The sequence below is a fragment of the Mauremys reevesii genome, linkage group 5, assembly GCF_016161935.1.
Source record: "Mauremys reevesii isolate NIE-2019 linkage group 5, ASM1616193v1, whole genome shotgun sequence".
In the NCBI taxonomy this organism is placed as follows: Eukaryota; Metazoa; Chordata; order Testudines; family Geoemydidae; genus Mauremys; species Mauremys reevesii.
In genome coordinates this window covers 11,065,271-11,088,218 of record NC_052627.1, presented here as the reverse complement: position 1 = coordinate 11,088,218, position 22,948 = coordinate 11,065,271, and the positions used below count along the sequence as shown (strand labels likewise).

The window sequence follows — 22,948 nt, the reverse complement described above, 5'->3', positions numbered from 1 at the left end:
ATCTCAGAGAACGATGACCGGGCTTCAGTTATTCACGCCTTTGTCACCTCCCATCTGGACTACAGCGATGCCATATACCTGGGCATGAAGCCTTCAGCATTTAGGAAACTCCAACTAGTACAGAAAGCATCTCAGCTACACAGGCCACCACAAAACACCTCAGACCCGGCCGCCACTCCCTACACTGGCTTCCCAGAGAATATCATATCAAGTTCAAGGTCTCAGTCCCCATCTTCAAGGCATTCCATGGCCTGGGCCCAGGATAGTGAAAGATCACCCAAAGCAGGACGACCATGGTTGATAACTCCGTCCCTTTGGCACAACAGAACTTTCTACCATAAAAGAGTAAAGCTTGTTTGCACAGGACACAGAGTTTTGCCTGAAGAAGCTGGTCTGAGACTGAGGAACAAACTCCACCCAGGAACTAAGGGACCTTCCAAACCTCACCACCTTCTGCTCCAAGTACAAGACACACTGCTGTGACCTGCCCTCTCTGACACACATACAGAAAAGTGTGCACATAAGGAAAACACCCTAACAAAACGAAACAGTACACTATGCACACAATTCTCCACCTGGGGAGAGGCTGAAAGAGAACAAACCACACATGACAGACGTAAGTCACATACTTCAGTGCACAATCAGAAGGTGCTCAGAACTATGGTGACAAGTACAGTATAATAATCTGTATAGACTAGAACAATCTTTATTTTTCTCAAAATGGGAAATACGTTTTCCTTTTGGACAGAAACCTGCACACATCCTTTACATTGAGAAGCTATTTCAAAAATGCACCTAGGACTTCAGAGTTTAAAAAAAAACCAAGAATGGCGGGAAATTGTGTCATAATGCAAAGTAAAAAACAACCCCCGCCCTGGCAAAAAAGAGACACCAATTTAAAAGTCATGCTTCTGTCTTCATAGTTTGTATCCATGACTATGGTGAGGACTTTATAAAGACACCAGCTTAAGAAGTTAGGCTAAGTCCTTACTTAGGCTCCTAAACAAGTAACAGGCTTTTCAAGAGTGCCAAACCCCCAGCAGTTCCCACCATAGCCCGGTTAGAAAAGTAACCTATAAAAAAGTTGTTATAACTGAAAGAAGTCAGCAAACATGAGTTCTTCCTTTTTGCAGTTTATTTACTTAGTGCATTTGATAGCGCTGTGTGTATAATCAGTTTTACCATTCGCTCTGCAAAGTCAGTCAGTTCCCCTATTTGTGTAAGTCTTTTCTTCAGAAAGAAGGAAGATATAAAAAAAAAAACCACAAAAATAACCTACACACACAACCCACAAACAGGAAAATGTGACTGTAAAACAACAACTGGTAGAGCTGAAACACCAGAAACCAGTTTTAATGCACTTCCTTTAATTGACGAGATTTCAACTTGATGGTGTTTCTTTAAGCAACTGTCAGATCCATTTCAACAATTTATAGTCACTAATGCTACAGAATCCTAGACCATTCAAAAATTCTCAATATAAACACTAGAGACATCTCTTGATTTCGGATGGTAATCTCTGAAGTGGATTTTATATACTGTAATCCCTTAGCCCTTCCCAACAACTGAATATGGTTCAGGAGCAGGGTCAGTATTTGCAGGAGGATGCTGGCGGGGTGAGGTACACAGATGAGGATATGCAGGCAATGCACAAATATTTATCTTCAAACAGTTCTGATATTTTAGTGATGTTGTCAGTAGTTTAGGACCAAAATTAGTATTTCATATTAAACACGGTGTTACAAAAAACCACAACACGAGTATGTCTGTACTGATGATTTGTAAAGATTTCACAAAAACATGATTTATTAACATTTAAACAGTCCCCTGTAGAGTTGGAAATCAAAATACATCAGCTCTATGCCAGAGCCTGGGAACCAGTCAGGGAAAGCAAGCAGTTTACGTTTCACTACCCAAAATTAGTGAAATGACAATAGTAAACACATGACAAAAAGTATATTAGATTTTTAAAATTCATTCAGTTTTAACTTTTAAATGTAGGCGTTATTGATAGCACATTGATACATTTTCCATTGACAATTTTTATGGTGACAGTGTTTCTTTAACATGTAGTCTCAGTGAATTTTTTCTTCCGTTATCTAAGTTTCCCGTACGTCACTCTCTTTTGGGTCTGTTAAATTTGCCAGCTCTCTTTTTCTTTAAAAAGGTTCAAGTGTAGGAGTTATCTTTTCTTGGCTCTTAAGTGTTGGTAACCCTGCGCTCTCTCACTGAGACCTGGGGCTCTCCACTGGCCATAAATATGGTTTTGTTGTTGTTTTTAAAGAAAAATAGTTTACTACAAGATAACTGTATTGGATGCCGTTGGTACCGCCAGGGGTGGATTAGCCACTGGGCCCATGCCCAGGGCCTCGGGCAATTGGGAGGACCCCGGAAAAATGGGCACGCACCCTGACCAGGCTCTGCCCGCCAGGTGCTCCTGCCAGGGAGCAGATGAGCCCCCACGCCCCGACCCCACCCCCGAGCAGGACCACTGGGCAGGGGGGCACGCTCTAACCCTATTTCCCTGGCAGGAGCGCCGGGGGAAGAAGGGGACTGCATGCAGAAGTGGTGGGAAGAGACCCACACTTACTCTGGCCCAGGGCCCCACAAAACCTCATCCACCTCTGGGTACAGCTCTTCTCCCCAGGCCAGGAGTTGGTCAGTATCCTAACACACTGACTTAGTTTCATTGCTGGGTAACCATCTTTTCAGAAGACACACAATTCTATAATGATTCCGTCCCCCTCTCTAATGCCAAACACCTCCAGTCAGTTTCACACAAAAACAAAATCCACTTAGGATCAAGATACATATGCATGGAACTACACGGCACGATACAGGAAAAGGGATCCATTCACAGAGTCATGCAGAAGCAGCAAAGAATCCTGTGGCACCTTATAGACTAACAGACGTTTTGCAGCATGAGCTTTCGTGGGTGAATACCCACTGCACTGGTCTTTCCTGCTTGGCAACAGCACAAATACGTTCTAAACACGCGTATGCTGCAAACGGCGACATCGAACATTGGAAGGCTCTCTCTTCAGTAAACCCACAAAATGTATCAGCCCTTGACAAGTGTTCTTTTTGAAAGGCAACAAGAGGCTAAGCTGCAGAAAGTAATACATACGCTTCAGAGGCAAAACGTACCCAATTCCTCAGTTCTTCTCCGGGCTAGCGTTCTACTCGAGGGAAGCTGGCTTCTGAAGCATCTGGCAGTGATGTTCCCGATATCTGCCAGTCAGAAAACAAATATTCATGTAATTCCTAACATACCAGCCTAAAAGCAGCAAGACCTAGTAAAACTGATCGTCAATAACCTTCTGCCTGTCCCAAGTGCAATATCAATAGAACATGGGCCGGTTCTTCATTGATCATATTGCAAATCAGCATACATAGGGTTTTCCCCATCCTTCACCTTTTTTTTTTCCCTTTTTCTTTTTGCCTACAATGACCAAAACATTTCTGCTCAGACTTTTGGGTTCTATTTCCCACTCTGCCACTGACTCACTGTGTAACCAGGGGTATTGGTCTGTAGCCTCTGCATCTCAGTTCACCCATTTGTAAGCCATGTGCTGTGTGTAACAAATCCTGAAAACGGGAAACAGGAATTGTGGTTGTATTGTGAACCTCGAACATGGTCCAGGCTTGCCCCCAGGATAATCCCAAGGTCATAAATTTGGGCAAAAAGTTCGCCCAAAATGGTTCTTCCCCCGCCGCCCCCCCATCAGGCTCCAAAAACTCCTGGATTGTCCTAAAACAAATTGCTCCAGTGAGTATGCTGCTGCTACTCAGACACCCTGGAATGTAATGTGCTGCACAGAGAGACTGTCTGGAACCTTTTTGCTCTTGCTGCTTTGCAACGTGCTTTGAAAACCTTGGCAGAAAAGCCAAGTAGAACAATGCAAAGCATTTCATTGGATCATCACCTGTTGCAAAGCCAGGCTCGGGTTGTGAAGATCGATGGTGGCAAGGGACGGAATGCGAGACTCTGAGACTGTTTTGTTCTCCTTTTTGACAAATCTGGAATTTCGAACTGCAGAAGACAAATAAATAAATGCATTGACTGCTGTGGATTTTTGTTGCTGGTTTAAGCATACAGTGTCAATATTTCCTTCTCAGAAAACCTGTCACATGCTAATATGATTAAAAAAAATAAATGTCTTGATGCAACTTACACTGTTCTTTATAACGTATTTATCATCCAGTTTTAATTAACAGCAAATTAAAGCTCGTACCGTCCACTCCTTTGAGTTCAGGGAAATGGTTATAGTTTAGCTCAGGCAAACGCACATCTGTCTTGGAGAATTCCCATCTTTTCTTGTTTGCCTGAAGAACGTTCTTTTCATTTGAGACCTGATAGCAAGGGATCGATTTCCATGAGTAATATATAGCAAAGCTAGGGGTACTAAATGTAAAACCATTATTCAGGTTTAAAACAAGTGAGAGTCTCTGCTATGAGACTTACTGAAGCATCAGAGTACCAAAACAGCCTGTATTCTTTCCTAGAAACATTCTGTTCAATAATCCTCAAGACAAGCTTTAGGAAACCACCTACACTTACACAGAACACCAAAAACTGGAAAGTGGTCTCAACTGTGCAGTCCTTACTCAGGCAAAACTCCTACTGATCTTGAGAGGAGTTTTGCCTGAATAACGACTATAGCATCAGGCTTTAAATCGGCATGGCCTTTCAAAGAGAATTCCGTGGGAGCTGCTAGCCGCTCATTTATGTGAGCGATTCATTCGTTTTTACAGTCTGTCCACAGAAAATTCTAAATGTAAATCCCAAACTACTTGGTCACCATAGTCTCTTCTCCCAGCCTGGCCAGAAACTGTAATTGCACTTGTCTAGAAGAATCCATGTCTATCATTTAGATCTCTTGGGGAGTGCCTCTAACTTAAGTAATATTCCTGGACAATACATTCACATAACATGACTGTGAGTAAACTATTCTATATGATGTCCCCAAACCAAAGAAGGGAAATATATCTAGAGAAGGCCGAAATGAAAGGTATTAATGACATGAAAGTAAATATTGAAGTTTAAAATACATTGTTTTCACTACAGGAGAAGGATGATACTCACCGATGTGCCCAAGCTGACATTGTAATGCCCTGCTGGTGAATGTTTCCCTTGCTTTATAAAAGGGGTTAAGTATTTTTTAGTCTTCTCATCAACTCTATAAACAAAAACAAAAAATCCAAGACTCCAGTCAGAATTAGCAATAATCTCTTGGCAACATCATCGTATAAAAATAACGCTGCAGTGTGAGACAGCCAGCCCTGACATAATCAGCTGTTGAGCTATTGGTCTCTAACCTATACACTGCACTGCCAGGGGATTACACCCGGCTCAGAAGTATATGCTTGCTATTAGTCTTGGGCCTGTCGAGCAATGAAAATCAAGGTCGGTCTCTCCCAGAACAGTGTGGCATTGTGATACGGACAAACAGCTGCCATGGACTCACCTCAAGAATCCATTCATAAGGCTGGTATCTAGGACTGTTATTGGCAAACTAGCCTGCCAGCATCCTGCAAGGGTTTGTATTAGTTACTCCGACCAGAGAGGAGAATCCCACATCCTTCTTCGCTGGTAGAATGCAGCATGACATCAAAGCTGGGTCACACGTAAGTGGTGGGGGAGGGCTGGTGAGCGGGCACACACATATTTTCACCACTTTTGATACACATTCTAGATTCCGAACTAAGTGGTTTCACACACACACAGTGGGGAAGATTACAATCCGTCCCACACATAAGCAAAGTCCTGGAATCCCACCGACTTCAAGTGAGAATACTGCCTGTCTAAGATTTGAATCACAGAAAACGCTCTCCTACTCATGTAGTATGATGCAACACTCTTTGCAGTCACTCTTCTCTCCCTGCTATAGTTGTATTTAGGGCTCACTATTCTGCCTTCTATGCACAGACCTGTGTTTGGGGATGGTGTGGGGTCCTTTAACTGCCCCTGCAGGAGCCCCAAGAAACATCAATCTTCAGAGCCACAATACTTCCTGCAGCTACCCAGAGACAGACGGAGCACAGGTGCTCCAGCAGGCACTGAGATCATAGCCTTACCTGCCCCCTTGAGACAGTTACTGTTAGCCCCGCAAATCAGAGCTCAAGTGAGTGTGTGTGTCCCAGATTCCTGTGCAGAAGGGACAAGAAGGATGATCTTTGCATCCTTCCCTCTTTCGTGCCCCTACACCCTGGGCTCTATCTGGCCCATAATAATTAAACATCTGTTACAGCAAGGAATACACCAGACAGCAACACTGATCCATGTCTGTATGTTTCCAGAATAGCTGATAAACCATTATTTGCTAACACAGAACTTACTCCTGAGGGAATTCTGCACCAAAAAATTAAAAATTCTGCACCAAAATATTTTAAAATTCTACATGTTTTATTTGTCAAAACAACACAAAATAATCACATCAGTTTCAATTATTTTGATAATTTATTTCAAAATACCTGCCAACAAGTATGTCTGTAACAATACAGACAATGAAAGATTCAGGATTTTTTTTTCCCTTGGACAAATAGGTTCCTTACTAGGCATATTAATACAGAACTCTGAGTAATCATTCATTTAAACTACAGTACAGAACCATATTTCCCACACCCCTCAGAAGCAGTGCAAAGGCTTGGGGGAGTCAGGGGTAACGGAGGAGCTGAGAGAGAAGGAAGGAGCCTGGGAATGAACCTGAAGGGTTGTTGGATGTGGCTGGGAGAAGTATGCAATGTGGGGGGGGGCTGGGGGGGAAGGACTGTTATGGGGTGGGGGAGCCTCCCCTCATGCAGACCCTGGCTGATCCCAGCCTCTCTCATTCATTAGGCACGTCTGCCCCTGTCCCCATGTGTCCCTGCATCCCCATATGTCCCTGAACCTCCTCCCCCATCCCCATGTGTCTCTGCACCCCCTGCCCGTCCCCGTGCACCTCCCCTCCCTCCACCCATCCCCATATGTCCCTCCACCCCCACTCAGCCAACCCTTGCCCCCCCAGTCCCATGTGGCCCTGCATCCCCACCCCATTTCAGTCCCCGCCCCAGTCTGTCCCCCACACTAGCCTTTTGGACCCCAGTCTATGTGACCTCCCAGCAACCTCGTGTGCCCTGCTCTGTCTTCCCACTCCCCCAGTATATGCTTCCTCACCTGGCCCCATTGGCAGGGCGCTGTGAGAAATGCAGCTTCTGCTCTCTCCCTATCAGCTGTTACGGCTGGTGAGCAGCTGCTCTCTGTTCTGGTGCCACAGCAGCCCCTGGTGGGCGAAGGCGTAAACTGAATGTATTTTCTGCGGAGAAAAAAAAACTGCAGGGGGACATGAATTCTGCATGTGCGCAGTGGCACAGAATTCCCCCAGGAGTAAGAATTACAGACAAGAACTCGTGTACACCAGCTGTAGATTCTGGGATCGCCAAATACCAAAAAAAACCAACCAGTCAATTTGCTTAGGATAACTGCCTTCTAACTGATACCTTCCTTTGTGGTTACACTCCTAGAGGCAGTCCTCTGCCTGCTCTGCTTTGTGCTGCTCATGTGGTGCAAATAAGGCAGAAAATGACATGGCAGAGTCCCCAGAGCTGTCATAGCCAGTCCTGATGCCACCCTATTCACAGAGCCCTGGTGGAAGGCGAGCGTGAGTGGTCAGAGCATGCTGTGCTCTGGGTATCTCTAACTGGTGTTTGGTCCCATGAGGACTGTTGCCTACTGGCATATATTACAGCAGCCATGAAGTTGCATCAGGGCCAGGGAGAGAATCAGGAAGCCACAACCAGCTCCCTTTTCCTGAGTTTATGCCATTCTCAAGCTGGGAGAATGGCATAAACTCAGGAAAGCAGAGATTCTAACTCTTAAATTCCATAATCTCAAAATACAATTACAGCCGCTCCCCCGTACCGCTGAAAATCTTTTACCACCCACCCAGCCCTGCCCAAAACCCATTTAACCCCCTTCATTGTAACAATGTCATTCCATGACTCTCTCCCTTAAGGAGCATTTGCTAAACTCCTCTATTTAGCTTCCATACCTGTAATTATGGGTTCCAGGAATAGTTCCCATCCCAGAGTTAACATTTATATTGGGTGTGATGGTGGCAAGGTTCGGGATAATGGGAGGAATAACCATGCCTGGGTTCTTTATGTAATCCAAGCTGCTGTTGGAGTCTTTCATGCTTGTCGGAGGGGCTGTTTTGAACTGACTGGTTCCACTGTCATACAGGCAGCTCATATTGGAAGATCTGTCAGCTTTCTCCACCTCAGCTTTGGATAATTTCACCTTCAACAGTTTAGGATCTTTGATCTTTGGATCAATGTTGAAGTCCTGTTTAGAAAGAGAAGTGTCACTCTGCCTATTTGGGGTTAGGACGGACGTTAACATTAATTTACAGCAGCATGTGTGGAAAAAGAACAGAAGACAGACACTCGTTAGAAGCGGTGAGATTCGGGTAGAAGTGTAGTGATGTTATGAAGAAAACACCTGTTTTCCATCAGCAGAAGGTAGAGTTCATAATTCACAAAAGACATATCAAGTCTCACCGTCCTATGTAAATAAGTTATCTTACCACATCCCATCAACGCAGGAGGTTTGGTTTGGTTTTTAACGTGTTTAGGAAAACTGAAGGGCATGTTCTCTCTCATCACCTACGTGCCTAGTAAAATAGCACTAACTGGGCCTAATCGTGCTGCAGGACAGGTCTACGCAACGGTGGCACAGCTGTGGCACTGTAACTGTCCTGCTGTAGTGTAGATGCTGCCTATGTTGCTGGAAAGGGTTTTTCCATCAGTGTAGTTAATCTGTCTCTCCAAGAGATGGTAACTAGATCAACAGAATAATGCTTCCATCAACCTAGTTGTGTCTGCACAAGGGGTTGGGTCAACCTAACTATGGCGCTTAGGGGGTGGCGTTTTTCGCAGCCCTGAGTGACGGAGCTGGGTTGATCAAATTTTTAAGTCTAGACCAGGACAGTGTCTATTCCTCACTCAACTGAGCATCCCTTCCCAGCAGGTCAAGGTACATGCAACACACCAGTAACTAGGGCAGGAGTTCTCAAACTGGGGGTCTCGAGGTTATTACATGGGGGGTCGCGAGCTGTCAGTCTCCACCCCAAACCCTGCTTCACCTCCAGCATTTATAATGGTGTTAAATATATAAAAGTGTTTTTAATGTATAACGGGGGGTCACACTCAGAGGCTTGCTGTGTGAAAGGGATCACCAGTACAAAAGTCTGAGAACCACTGAACCAGAGGATGTTTAGTTATGGAGCGTAATATTTCTGAAATTAACATGTGCCGAAAGTGCAGTGACATGCACCACGAAGAAGGCATACAAAGCTGATGGACTAAATCATGGAGGATGAGACCCCACATCAGTCAGGGCTTCGGCAACACACATTTCTAGGCTCTGGTATGAAAGCACCGTCAGCCTGCTCAGCCACAACATTTTCACGCCTATTTTGACATAACCTAAGAGACAGGTAAGCAAATGTTTACTGTGATTTCCCTTAAGGGACGGCACATGACTACAGCTAGGTTAGCTGGGTGGTGGCAAGAAGAGAGTTTTTTGTTGGTGGTGGGGTTGTTTTTGTTTTTTTTTTTTTGTTTGTTTGGTTGGTATTTTTTTAACAAAAGCTGCAACTCATTATTTTGATCCTAGCCTGACACCTACAGCTTTTCATTGCCAGAGGCTCTGAGACAAAAGGAATCCTGGGTACCATGCATGAGGGCTAATCATGTTATTCAACTCATGGGATTACAGGACACCTCCCAGGCTCTTGGAAGGCACAGCTCACTAGAGCTGCCCAATGGAGAAACCCATTTGAGAGCAGGAGAGGGCTGAAAGGAGGATGGGCCGAGGGCTTTTGGAGTCACTGGTGCTTTGAAGAGGCAGATAGGCCAGAGAAGTCTAAGGAAAAATAGAGATATCCTGACCTACTTCCAAAGAAATGGAACTTGAACAGAGAAGCGTCACTGAGGCAGATCCCAGTCCCTAGCGTGGGATTTACAGCAAAAGTCTCTACATCTGGAGCAGGGATCTGCAACAATTGAGCAGCGATGCAACATAATGCTGTGCACGGTCAGTTGATTTACACACTTTAATGAACCCTCATCGCAGCTCTGCGTAGTTGGCAGGTAACCATGTACCATCCTTATTTTACCCACTGGGAATTGAGGAAAACGGTTTAAGCGACTTGCTCACAACCACAGATGGAGTCTGCATCAGAGACAGGATTAATGCTCAGGGCTTGCCGATTCCAAGGGCCACACTTCACGTCCCTAGCGCTCAACTCTCTCAGTACTGACAGAGCTACACTGAATACTGTCTGGCGCAAAGGCGGGGGAGGGAAATGTACAACATTATACTCACATCATACAGGAAGGGGTATGTGACAGCTTAGACCTACAATAAGACCCTGATATCTGGAGATGCTGCTTCCAGACAGTCATTTTGCTATATAGAGTTTAGCACTCCGGCCACCTCTGAAAAGGAGGAGGAAAGATTCCTCTGGGGCTTAGCAAGGAAGCCAAAAGGAAATCCAACATTTCTGCACATAAAGAAATAATTCACAGGAGACTTTACATGAGCTCTGGAATTCCTTATCCAAATGCACTTTAAAAGCATGCTTCACCCAGCACAGCCCCTTCCTACTCTCTGGATGGATGCTATTTTCAGTAGGTGAAAGCCAGTCCATTAGTCCAGTAAGTTTGCTGGACATTCGCTGCCTGGCTAAGAGCAATGATTGGGCTACATAAAGTCTTTCCTTAGATGTCTGTTTGCAGCAGTTATATTTTTAAAAGCTTGAGCACTACATAGCTTTTTCTCATCTGACCTTGAAAGAGTCAGCTGCCATCTAATCTGTTCCCTTTTGAAGTCATTTAACATGGAATACATAACAGAAGTGTTGCACTGCATGTTAATGAATCCAGAAAAATTCCTTTCCTAAACCAATTCTGCACTTGTCTCAAATAAAACGGGATTAATGTGTGTGCAGCTTTCAGTTATGAGACCTTTAAAGTTTAAAGTACCAAAAAGGCAAAACATAAACTTAACCATTAACTGAAATAAAATGCAGCTCAGAAATGAAAGTCACTTCTCTTTTTAGCACATTCATTTTAGACACTTTGGAATAAACACCAACTGAATTAAAACACATGTACTTTTAAATGTTATCAGCAATCCACAGATGTGTGTGTTTCTCAATTAAAAAATAACCTAAATCAGACTTTATCCCAGCCATATTTTTTTCCTCGTGAATAAAATGTTCATTTACAGGCCCTGGGATTGCCTCAGAGTACAAAGCTTATGAGCAATAATATTTATAGACACCAAACTGCGGACTATAAAACATATAAAAGTGTTGGATAATGTACAATTATCAAATGGCACGAATTTTCTATAGCATTTGCACTTGGAATAATTTTGAAATTATAGACAAGGATCTTTTTTCAAAGTAAGTGGCAGATGCTCACCCAGACCACAATTTGGAGAGAATAATATAACGGCGGGGAAAGAATGATGTACAAACATTGATACAGGGCCAAATGATGCAGACCTTACAGAGAACCCATGCTCTGAAAATCACGTCCCTTAAAGGTGTCTCAGGTCCACAGTCAGATGATAGTGCTGCAGGTCTGGGATGACACAGTGGCTGCGATTTTAAGAGAGACTGATCATACCAAGTTTTCCCCACTTCCCAAGGACGTTTAAAACTAAGGACATGTTTTAGTAATTAATAATAAATCTTTCGTTGACTTTGCATTTCCCTGGTGCCTGTGACTGCAGTGGTGTGTGTGTGCCTGTTGACCCCTGCCCCAAGTCTGTACCCTGGTAATGTGGGCTATGCACTATTTGGGACTGGGTGATCCTGTATGCCTGTGGTCTTGCAGAACATCAACAAACATACAGTAACACACAGTCTAGTCATTTTCAGTTAAGAAGACCAAACAGGGAAGAAGTCTCAGGAGATCAGAGACTAGTCCGAGATTTGAATACGCTCTCATTACGCTGCGATATTGCACTGGATAGGCTGCTGGAGAGAGACAAGCGAGGAGAGAGCCTCTGCATCCCCACAAAAGCCTTACACACTATACAGCTACACAGATAGTGCTTGCTTGTGTGTCCTGCTGGAGGCAATGCAAAAAGCAGAAAAAAGATGGCGTTATGGGCATCTCCTGACCCGTGAAGACTGACCCCCTGTATGCTTTTTTTTGCCCTCCTGAGGCACACGTGTGCTGTTAGCGAGGTCATTTCTATGCAAAGTAAAACTCTGTAGCGAGGTCATTCTTATGCAAAGTAAAAAGTCTACATGCACAAATAGTAACAGTACACTAATTCCACTAATTAGATGCAGCACTTCCTCAAAAAGAAACTCTTGCTTTGGCTTTCCAGCTGCTCTCTGCTTTTTTTTTTTATAATCCCCAGAGACTATTGCTCCATTGCTGTTTGTGTAGACCCTGCTGTTTGTTTAGTTCATATTTAAAAAATGTTTATATAGTATTTATTTTTTTATATAATCCCTGTTTCTTAAAAAATAAATGTTTCGCGATCAGATGGACTTCGGTCACCCATGCTGGGGACCTTTTTTTCTTCTGGGATTGCGACTCCTCTGCTGGAGAGCTCTGCATCATTGAATTAAAGTCCTAGTGTAGACCAGGCCTCAGGTAGGACACCCAAGAACCTAGGCACTCAAAATCACCAGTCACTTGAAAATCTTGACTAAGGCCCTCTGCTGAGGCTGTCTTGTCACCAGTCTCCAGAGAATTACCCCTGCGAAATGATACAGCACCAAGCACCACAGCTGATCGCCCAGAATGAAGATGAGGGTTTTTCATATCACAGCCTGTATGCGACCCAGCAACAGAATTGACAGGGAGCAGGTTTAATATACTGCCTAAGCCTAACACTGCCCAGCTGGTGCACAACGTTTTCTGCATCAACTATAGATTCAGACTGACCTACAAGGGTAGCCTTGTCTTGCATTCGGCCGTGATTAAATCAAGATATAAGAAATACAGCTGGGGTAAGGGAAAATAACTGAAAATTTCAAAGGCTCTTTCATTTCACTGGTTTATTAAACTGGCCAGTTTTTCACCATTCAGAATTATTTTTTAAATCAAAATTTTCACCTATTTTAAAAGTGCAATTTTTTGTTCTATTTTATAATTTAAATTTTCCAGTGCACCTTAGTTGACCAATCAAATGTAGCGATGGAGAAAAATAAAACCAAACCTGGTAAGGGAATGCTAAAAAACGATAAATGGAAAAAGTTGGTCGAAAACTTGCAAAAGATTAAAATTTTCAAGAAAAGCTGTAGTTGCACAAAACATTGTTTCTGATAATCGACCAGATTTATTGGGAAAAAATTCAACAGCTCTAGGTCACAAAAGCATATTTCCAAGAATTATGCTTGCTTTACCAGAAAGTGATGAAAGAAGGTGCATTTTTAATAATAGAAAGTAAAAGTATCTATATATTTCTCTATGTAATTACAGAAGTGGGGCGTATGCACACACACACATGGATTTTTTAAAAGATTACATGAATACTATTATAGAAAACAAAAACAAGATCTACTAACCTGGATATCAAGCATTTTTCTTTCTTCTCCTAAAGAATCATCTTTGTCCTTTTTGCTAATTTTTGATTTTTTTGGCAAAGGATGATCCCTGGCATCTTTCTGAATTTTTAACCTAAGCTCCTGAGCAAATCTACATTCCATATTAAAAACAAACAAAGCAACTTCCATTAGTACAAAATCTACACAACTTGGTGTTCACCCCAAGCCCAGTCAGATTGTCTCTTTTGAATAAGAAGTCAAACAAACTATTACACTTTTTTAAAATGAGAAATTGGCCAAACTGGATTACCCATTAAAAAGCCTCACAAGTTAGTGTGGCCTGAATATATACATCTAACAAAACATACACGGCAATTACATCCTACGTTCCAGTTCAGTGACTCTCTATGCTGCACGCAACGATTAATGATGTAATGTAAAATGTTGTCTGTGTCATTTATGGATATTAGTGAAACATTATTAAAGAAGACACTTGCTCTTGTGCTCTGGGACAACAGATGGAATTACTATGGACTCCGCTTATTCGCAATCTCTCCGTTCCCAGCAAAAAGCTGTTAATATATTTGAAGGCTGCCAATAAGCGAAAGGCAGGTTTGTGTGGCTGCAGCCAGCAAAAGCAGCCCTGGGACATGCCTTTCCTGGTCGCAGCCCCACAAACCTACCTGCAGCCAGGGCCTTTCTTCCAAAAATAGCTGTCAATAAGCAGCATGCCTACTGCCAGTCTCTGAATCTTACTAACTTACAGTCAATGGGAAAGGTTTGGTTCCCAGAAAAATGTTATGAACCGAAAGTTGTTAACATCAGGATTGCTATTAAGTAGCATCCATTGTACAATCAATGGGCCTGCTCTTGCTCTCACTGAAGCCAAGGGTGTTTTGCCATTGACTTTAATAGGAGCCGGATTAAACGCTTCTGTGAAACTGGTGGTACTCTCTCCTGGTATTTTAGAGAAGAGGTCACTTGGAAAAAAGAATGCACAATTTCTGTATCAGAAATTAGGTAATATCCTTTGTGTCCCCATTTTAGCACTTGCCTGCACAAGAATTCAAGCATATAAACTGGTGTTGATCCTGATCAGCGATCCTTATTCACATTAGTTTGCTACTTAGCAAGTAACACAAGACTCCATGTAACGAGCGTATATGGGCCTGAACCAAAACCCACTAAAGCCAATGGGAGCACTCCATTTATTTTAATGGACTGTGGAATGTGCTGTATATGCAGCCATGTGGTGTTGATACTGTACTACTTGAATAGTATTTTGCCACACTTAGATAAAGTTAAGTATAATTGTGTTTTATTATTTAATCATCTAGAACAGCGGTTCTCAAACTGTGGGCTGGGACCCCAAAGTGGGTCATGACCCCGTTTTAATGGGGTTGCCAGGGCTGGCGTTAGACTTGCTGGAGCCCAAGCCCAGCACCATTGTGTGGGGCTGATGCCCGAACCCCACTGCCCTGGGCTGAAGCCAAAGATCAAGGTCAGGTTACAGGCCCCCCACGTGGAGCTGAAGCCCTTGGGTTTTGGTGTTGCCCCCTCCCCCTGCCTAGGGCAGAGGAGCTTGGGCTTTGCCCCCCCACACCCCGCCCAGGGCAGGGGGGCTCCAGTAGGCTCATGCTTCAGTCCCGCCTCCTGGGGTCATGTAGTAATTTTTGTTGTCAGAAGGAGGTCGCAGGGCAGTGAAGTTTGAGACCCTCTGATCTAGAATTACTCAAATTTTGTTGAGAAAAAACTGAACAAACCTGGCCAAATAATTCACACCCCAATTTCTAATATGTTTTCTGTGCATTTTATGGCAATAACTCGATGAATATTTATTTACAGGCAACTCTCTAACTTTCCCTGGGCATACTAATTTTCTTTTTTCTGCCAAACATGCAGCAAGTACTACACTCGTGTAATGCTAACCACACTGAAGGCTGCTCTTTATCCAAAAGTGCAGTTCTACTCTGCAAAATGACTAGGTAAAAATGGCACTGTTCAGGGCTCCATGTTTACTGTTCGGCATTTTCCATATCAAATGTGCTCAGTGTACAAGTAAAGTCTTGTGTTTTTTTCTAACTGCCAGCCCTGCAAACTCAGCACGGAACCTCACACAGCTCAGTGGCACTATTTCCTTCTCTCACATTGCCATTTTGACCAAGAAGCCAACAGACAACGTACCTTTCCGTAAATCCATCTTTGTTAAAGAAATCGCACTGCAATAGGTCAGCACAGGATGGCCTTTTGTCCGGATCAATCTGCAAGCATTTCTAAAAGACCAAGGTAAATTTTGGTAGGCAACTGCAGTATCATCAAATGAAAAATCTTTGCTATGTCTAAATAAAAGTCACTAAAGAGACAGTAAGAAAACAAATAAACAAGGTCCAAAGTTATAGAAGAAAACACTGCTACAGTGTGACTAAGGGATGTAACTAGGGAGGACAAACTGGAGGAATTTAACAATGTTTGCTTGGAAACGCCATCCATATGGAATTGCTGCCTTTCACTGACAGACATCAATCCGCTTTCTCCTAAACTGTAACCATCTCTCTAATTCTGATTATTTTAATTTTTTGGTCAGGATTTTACAGCATGGACAATGTTAAGCATCAGAAACCAAATGAGTTGTGTTCAAAGTGTTATTTTATTTGGCCAACAAAATTATTGTATTCCACACATGCAGGCATAAACACACACACACAGTAGCAGCTGCAATGTTCAATACATATTTTCCCAAAACTAAAAATCTAAAGTGGCTAAGGCAACATTGAGGGTTTTCTAGAGGCTAACTGCCATTGTAACAGAGGCAGAAAATTCTGGGGAGGAAGATGAAAGGCAGACTCCTGTCTACTCCTCCCCACCATCTAATGACAGACCTACTTGCTTCCGTTCTTTACAAGGAAAGCTACCGTCTCCAGGAGTTACAGGGAAGTGGTTCTCTGGCTTGTAGATTGTGCACACTGAATGCAACTAGCTATAGGGAGAGAAAGTTGCTCCCCACGTGCCCACACAATACGAGAGAGAAGGGGTGTTTTAACTGCTCCTTGCTAGGATTTTGCATCTGTAACACACTGGTCAGCATGTGTTACCTGTCCCGCTCCGTGCCCAACTCACTGCTTAAGAGTCTGGTAGACAGGGCCACCCCTAGCCATTTTGGTGCCTATGGGGTCTCCAAATCACTAGCCAGACTAGACCCTACTTCCCACCACCACCACCACCACCCTAGCAGCTGCTCGACGTGAGAGGGGAACAAAGCATATGGAGCAGGGACCACAGCTCTTGCTCCCTCTGCTCAGTGGCCATGGATCCAGGCAGGAAGGAGAGCAGCTCAGAGCCTCCTTCTCCAACCATCACCAACCCCACCAGGAGTGGGAGCTCAGCTCCATCCCCATTCAGCCAATGAGGTAGCAGACAACAAGAGAGAGCCTATCCTCCCTCTGCCAGTGGCAGCTACAGAGCCTATCCGAAGTGCAGGGGACACAGGCAGTGGAGAAAATAGAGCTATGAAAAGTCTGTGGGAGACAACTGTCCCCTTGGAAAATGATGCCCGAGTGCAGAAGCAATAAGTGGGGTGACACAAAGGGGGTCAGGACTCAGCTGACCCAGGGTAAGGACTACAGCCAACGGTGGAAGCAGAAAGCACAGACAAGGGGATGAGGACACAGTAAATACTAAAAGCAGCAGCGTGTTTTGTTTGAAGGAAGAGGGTTGCGCACCATGTTTTTTCTCCTGATAACCCAGCTACTGGTTAATTAGACTGGGAACCGACAGAAAGCCCGAGACACAGCCTCTCCCTTGCCTTTCTGAGCCCTCTTCCCCACTATCTAAATCACAGAACCTTAAGAGCAAAGGGAAGATGGACAGAAGGAGAAAACAGAAGACCAAGGCATTTCCAAACTAATTAATTACCTTGGCTAAATCTAACACTGCCGCAGAGAGCTTGGGATACCGTCTTTCAAGAGGTTCGGCCTCCTTGACCTCTGGCAACCTCACTCCAGCAAAGAGTGGATTTTTATAGAACAGCTCTTCATGCCGTGGAGTTAAGTTGCCTGGAATGGATAGGTTATATTGTTATGATATCACCAATGCATACAGAAAGCTTAGCACAGACTGTGGCCCTCTGCTTGACTGTAGATGGCAGGATGTCAGTGCCAGTAAACATTTACCATTCTCCTTACGCTAGCTAAAGCGCTCAGCGGTTTCACTGTGGTTCTTTATCCTACCAGACCTTTTGGATCTAGAACCTCAAAGGCAGCCAATATGAAACGGCTTTTCTTGGCTGAGAAAAATCTATTGCTCAACCTGGCCCAGACTAACCTTAGAGACTGAGACCCTTCAGTGATGCCTTTGCGGGGTCTCTCTTCCCTTCTACAAGCAAAATTAACTGTGGCTCCATTTTCAAGCTAAAAGAGACCCCCCCCCTCCTTTTTACAGCATATAAAGGAATTAATGTTCTTAAAATGCTGCTGCGCCAGCACCCCAGTCATCACTTCTCACGTCATGATTCATTTAGCTCTAGCCACTGCCTGTGATGCCGGGAGTTCAGCTATGGACCTTGGCAGGAACGGGCAGTTTAATTGGAGTGACCGTTACTGCTTCTAAGAACATAAGAACAGCCATAGTGGGTCAGACCAATGGTTCATCTCCTTGCATCCTGTCTTCTGATAGTGGCCAGTGGCAGATGCTTCAGAAGAAATGACGAGAACAGGGCAATTATCAAGTGATTCATCTCCACCATCCAGTTCTGACTTCTGGCAGTTGGAGGCTTGGCTTAGGGATACCCAGAGCATGGTGTTGTGCCCCTGACCACTTTGGCTAATAACCATTGATAGGCCTATCCTCCATGAACTTAGAGGGTTTGTTGTTGTTTTTTTACCCAGTTATACTTTTGGCCTTCCAAACATCCCCTGGCAATGAGTTCCACAGGTTGACTGTGCACTGTGTGAAGAAGTACTTCCTTTTGTTTGTTTTAAACCTGCTGCCTATTAATCTCATTGGATGACCCCTGGTTCATGTGTTATGTGAAGGGGTAAAGAACACTTCCCTATTCACTTTCTTGACACCACTCCTGATTTTTCCCCTTAGTCATCTCTTTTCTAAGGTGAACAGTCCCAGTCTTTTTAATCTCTCCTCATACGGAATCTGTGCCATGCCCTAATCATTTTTGTTGTCCTTCTCCGTATCTTTTCCAGTTCTAATACATATGTTCTTGAGATAGGGTGACCACAACTCCACGCAGTACTCAAGGTGCAGGCGTGCCATGGATTTCTCTGAAAGAACCCAGCCAGCGGCAGCAGAAGCGTGCTCCTCTGCTGAGAGCTCTCTTGCAGGGGGCACGTCAGGGTCCCACTTTCACCCTTCCTGTTCAGGGGGTACCGTACATAAGGCCACTAGGGAGACTGCCTGGGGTGCCTGCAGCATTCTGACCAAGTTCTTCCTTTCATCAGCTCCAACTTGTGGTCTTTTGGCTTCCGCTGTGTCTGGCTAAGGTCTGTGGCTCGGATGAGTGCATGCTAGCTGAGGCTCAGTCAGGATACGACAGAGGTGAGGACAGTGGGATGGGGGGAAAAACTCAAGGAGACAGCAGATGCACTATCTGTCCTTTTAACTGAGGGCACTTTGGCTACTGAAGTCTGCAGTCTAGGGGTGCCCTTAGGAACCTGGCAGCTTCTGGCTAGCCAGATGGCTGTGGTAGCCTAGAGAATTATTTTAAATATTCCCTTGGCAACGAAGCTGCTTCCTATCAGATGCGGACATGGCCCCATCTACGTGGCATAACCTTTGGCTGCTAATAACGTAAGACCAGCTTGCTTCTAACCCACAGTCAGATACAGCAGAGGACAGATTGTGGTATTTTCAAATCTTACAGTGCTGTAATCATTAACAAAAAATATTCACGTTCCAGCCTACGAGGCAAGAGGTGAAATGAAATACATCTGGGGGTCTTCACCAAAGCCCGAGAGGATATTTGTCCATGTGACAAAAAACACCCTGTTTTGGCCCAATCATCCGTCTTTACCACCCCCACCACCTCCGGCTGAAACAGCATGAGGGCATTAAGGCAAGAATCAGGCACTTTGACAAGACTGTTTGCACAGTGTTTGCTTACACTACTCCCAGTGCCACCCTTTTTTCATTGCCATGACGTACCATAAGCCTTTGGCAATTAAACACAGAAAAAAGCTGACACGTTCTTACCCAGACATTTCATGATATGGTACAGCTGGTCAATGTCTGAGTCCCCAGGAAACAGGGGCTCTCCTGTAAGCATTTCTGGGACCAGACAGCCAATGGCCCACACATCCACAGCCCTGAAAGAAAAGTACCAATACTGAAACCAGCTCCAGCAAAACCATCTCTGGGTAGTTTCCTTCTTACATCTGAGCCCAAAGTTGCCGGTGTTCGTTACCCAGAAGGTCACTGCAGGCTGCGTGGCCTGACGCAGCACTGCCCAGGACAGTGCATGGTTTTGGCATGTGGCAGGATGACTGTTTTCAGTTTTAACCATGCATAAAAAAAGTGAAGATCCGTTTAATCAAAACCTTAGTTCACAAATGATGCCACCCACCCTCATGTAACATAACACACTGTAGTATTTTCCCCCTTATTAATGAGGCAGAAGCTGAGCAACTCTTTCCTAAGGAGGGATTTGTTTTTAAGATTTATTTGCTGAAGGTGGATTTAAGGTTCTATAAAGAGATAATATGTACATACATTTTTAAAGAGGTATGTCAAGCAGCATTAGAAATGTAAAGGGACCAACCCAGGATTTCTCCCATTGAAGTCCATGGGAGTACTGACCAGGTCTACAGGATTGATCCTCAATGCAAAGAAATCCCATTAATTCCATACACCTCCCATCAGGCCCCCCCACATATCTGTCCAAGTTCTGAGGAGCCTGCCACCCATCTAATTAGCATTTTCCTCCACTATAGAACCTGCAGCCTTCAGAATCCACAATGCTGCCTGTTAGCATCTTTCTGTCGGAAAATGATAGGAAGGATCTATCCATCCATCTCAGTATTTTCCACTGCCTTCGCCCATGACCATAGTACCCAAGCAGCTTCCACGTAAAACAGATCGGCAATAGGGAGGCCTCTAGGGGACTTCATTGAGTCTCTGGCTCATCTATCTTTGTGTGTTATAGAAACCTTACTGGGGGGTAGAGGTTGTTTCGGAAGAGGAGTTGTTGTTGTGTTATTATAGTTATGGTGGAAAAGCCTCTTTGTAATTTGTCTGCAAAGCAGGGAAAACCCTCTGCAATCTCTTCTGCCCATTTTCTTACTTGCCATACTTGGTATCGCCAACCAACAGTTCTGGAGCTCTGTACCATCGCGTTGCCACATAGTCAGTGTAAGCTTCACCAGGGGCTGCCAGAGTACGAGCGAATCCAAAATCACAGAGTTTTACAACTCCTGATTGGGAGACCAATATATTTTCCGGTTTAATGTCTCTGTGTATTATCTAACAAGAGAAGCAAAAAGTATAATTGAAGAATTTCCTATTTCTCTATCACAAGAATTTACATTCTGTAGACCAACCCACCAAAAAAATCTAGTGCCATTGTATGTATGTAAAAACTAAGCTTTCACTTGCACAGTGGATACCTAAGCTGAGTCTTCAAAAGACGTTCATGCATACACAATCTGTGCACAAAGCATGTGCCTAAACATGCATGTGGGTGCACAAACACCCATTTTGCATATAAATTATCATGTTGTGCATGGGAGTGTATCCTTTGCACATGAAGTTACCTAGCACAGATACTTTACAGGCACAATTTATGTGCCTGATTTTGAAAATCTGGCCTTACAACTTTTATTCTTTAAATAAATGGTCAAGTGTTGTGCTGGGACATCTTAATGCTTTGGGTTTATCATGCAGCTGAAAGTAAAGAATTTCTATGCACTAAAACAATATCGATTTCCCAAATATACAAGAAAAGCTTCTTCACACAATGTGAGATTAAACGGAGGAACTTGTTGTCACAGGAAGTTGAACCCAACCATTTAACAAAATTTAAAAAAAGTGAATATTTAAAGAGACATCATGAATATCCAGAATCAAATTTAACAACAACAACAACAAAAATTTAAGAGCTATTAAACCTCATACTTCAGAGCTTAAATAAATCTCTAACCATTGGAGACCAGGATGAGACCTATGTGAAGGACAGATTATCCCACATCTGTCTACTACAGATTTCTTACATCTTCCTCTGAAACAGTTGGTGCTGGCCACCATCAGAGACAGGCTAGAGGATTGGATGGACCTTGGGTCTGAGTCACTCTGAGAATTCCTATGAAATACTGTCACTATTAACATTTGCATACTTAACATATTTCTTTCTAGTTGAAGCTTTACTTAAAATAAGTACCTTAGCAGCTACTCATCCATTCAAGTTGTTGTTTTCTTAAATGCAAAGTTAACCTCATCAATCTACTTACATTGTGACTGTGACAAAATCCTATTCCTTTTATAATCTGAAATAAATATTTCCGAACTCTACTGTAATCTAGTCCATGTGGAAACAGCTCAAGGTCGTCGAGGAGTGTGTGATCTACAAATTCGAACACCAGATACCATCGTTTCTTCTTCTTACACACTTCCAGCAGGTTCACCAGATTTTCATGTCGAAGTTGCTGTTATAAAACAATAAATACTTTAGGAGAACATATCAGCATTTAGCAGCATAAGAGACCTGGAGCCCGAAAATTTAACTGCAATACATCTGGTATCCCAAACACCCTCTCGTCTTTGACATGACACTCCTGCTGATTTATGTTTAAAATTGGGTCCCGCGGGTCTCATAAGAACGGCCACACTGGGTCAATCCAATGGTCCATTTAGGCCAATATCCTGTCTCTGACAGCGGCCAGTGCCGGATGCTTCTCCAGAGAAAATAACTTTAATTTCATAAGTCAAAGAGGCACATGTACACATTTAACCATAGCCAGAAAAAGCAACTGATTAATACACATCCATATTTAGTTTACAATAGAAAGGCTGACACTGGGAATCTCATGATTGTATTCATAAAGGGAATTTTCAAAGCCCACCTCCGCTCTTTGGTACATAGTTCACAGCAACTAGATTTAGATCTGAACAGTGCATGAGTCCTGCCCCTGTGAAGGTTGGGCCCCAATCCTGCAAAGACTTCAGGGAGTGAGTAAACATAAGCCTGCACTTAAATTAAAGGGATTATTCGCAGTGTGTAAAGTTAAGTACAGGCGAGTCTCATCTTACGCGTGGGTTCCGTTCCGCGGTTAGCGCGTAAAGCGAAAACTGCGTATAGTCAAAATTACATTGAGTTGAATGGCAGGCAGAATCACCCGCACTACAGATACAGTATTAAAATGGTTATTTTTCCTCTTTCTTTTGTTTTTGCT

General features: G+C 43.7%; 1 protein-coding gene across 5 annotated transcripts in view; it reads right to left on the bottom strand.

The window, feature by feature from the left end:
• Positions 1-22,948, bottom strand: part of CDKL2 (cyclin dependent kinase like 2) — a 37,064-nt gene that overhangs the window by 3,521 nt on the left and 10,595 nt on the right. For 3 of the 5 annotated variants that reach the window (XM_039539977.1, XM_039539978.1, XM_039539979.1), the window contains exons 4-14: positions 22,007-22,201; positions 20,845-21,023; positions 19,758-19,870; positions 17,469-17,608; positions 15,741-15,829; positions 13,578-13,707; positions 8,031-8,323; positions 5,087-5,180; positions 4,236-4,353; positions 3,927-4,033; positions 1,764-3,231 (exon numbers count right to left, since the gene is read on the bottom strand). In XM_039539977.1, the coding sequence (XP_039395911.1) occupies positions 3,172-3,231; positions 3,927-4,033; positions 4,236-4,353; positions 5,087-5,180; positions 8,031-8,323; positions 13,578-13,707; positions 15,741-15,829; positions 17,469-17,608; positions 19,758-19,870; positions 20,845-21,023; positions 22,007-22,201 (1,518 nt within the window). In that variant the 3' untranslated portion in view covers positions 1,764-3,171. Of the gene's footprint in view, positions 1-1,763; positions 3,232-3,926; positions 4,034-4,235; positions 4,354-5,086; positions 5,181-7,156; positions 7,296-8,030; positions 8,324-13,577; positions 13,708-15,740; positions 15,830-17,468; positions 17,609-19,757; positions 19,871-20,844; positions 21,024-22,006; positions 22,202-22,948 lie in introns of those variants that run through there. The other 2 variants (XM_039539980.1, XR_005599015.1) reach the window with 2 other exon arrangements.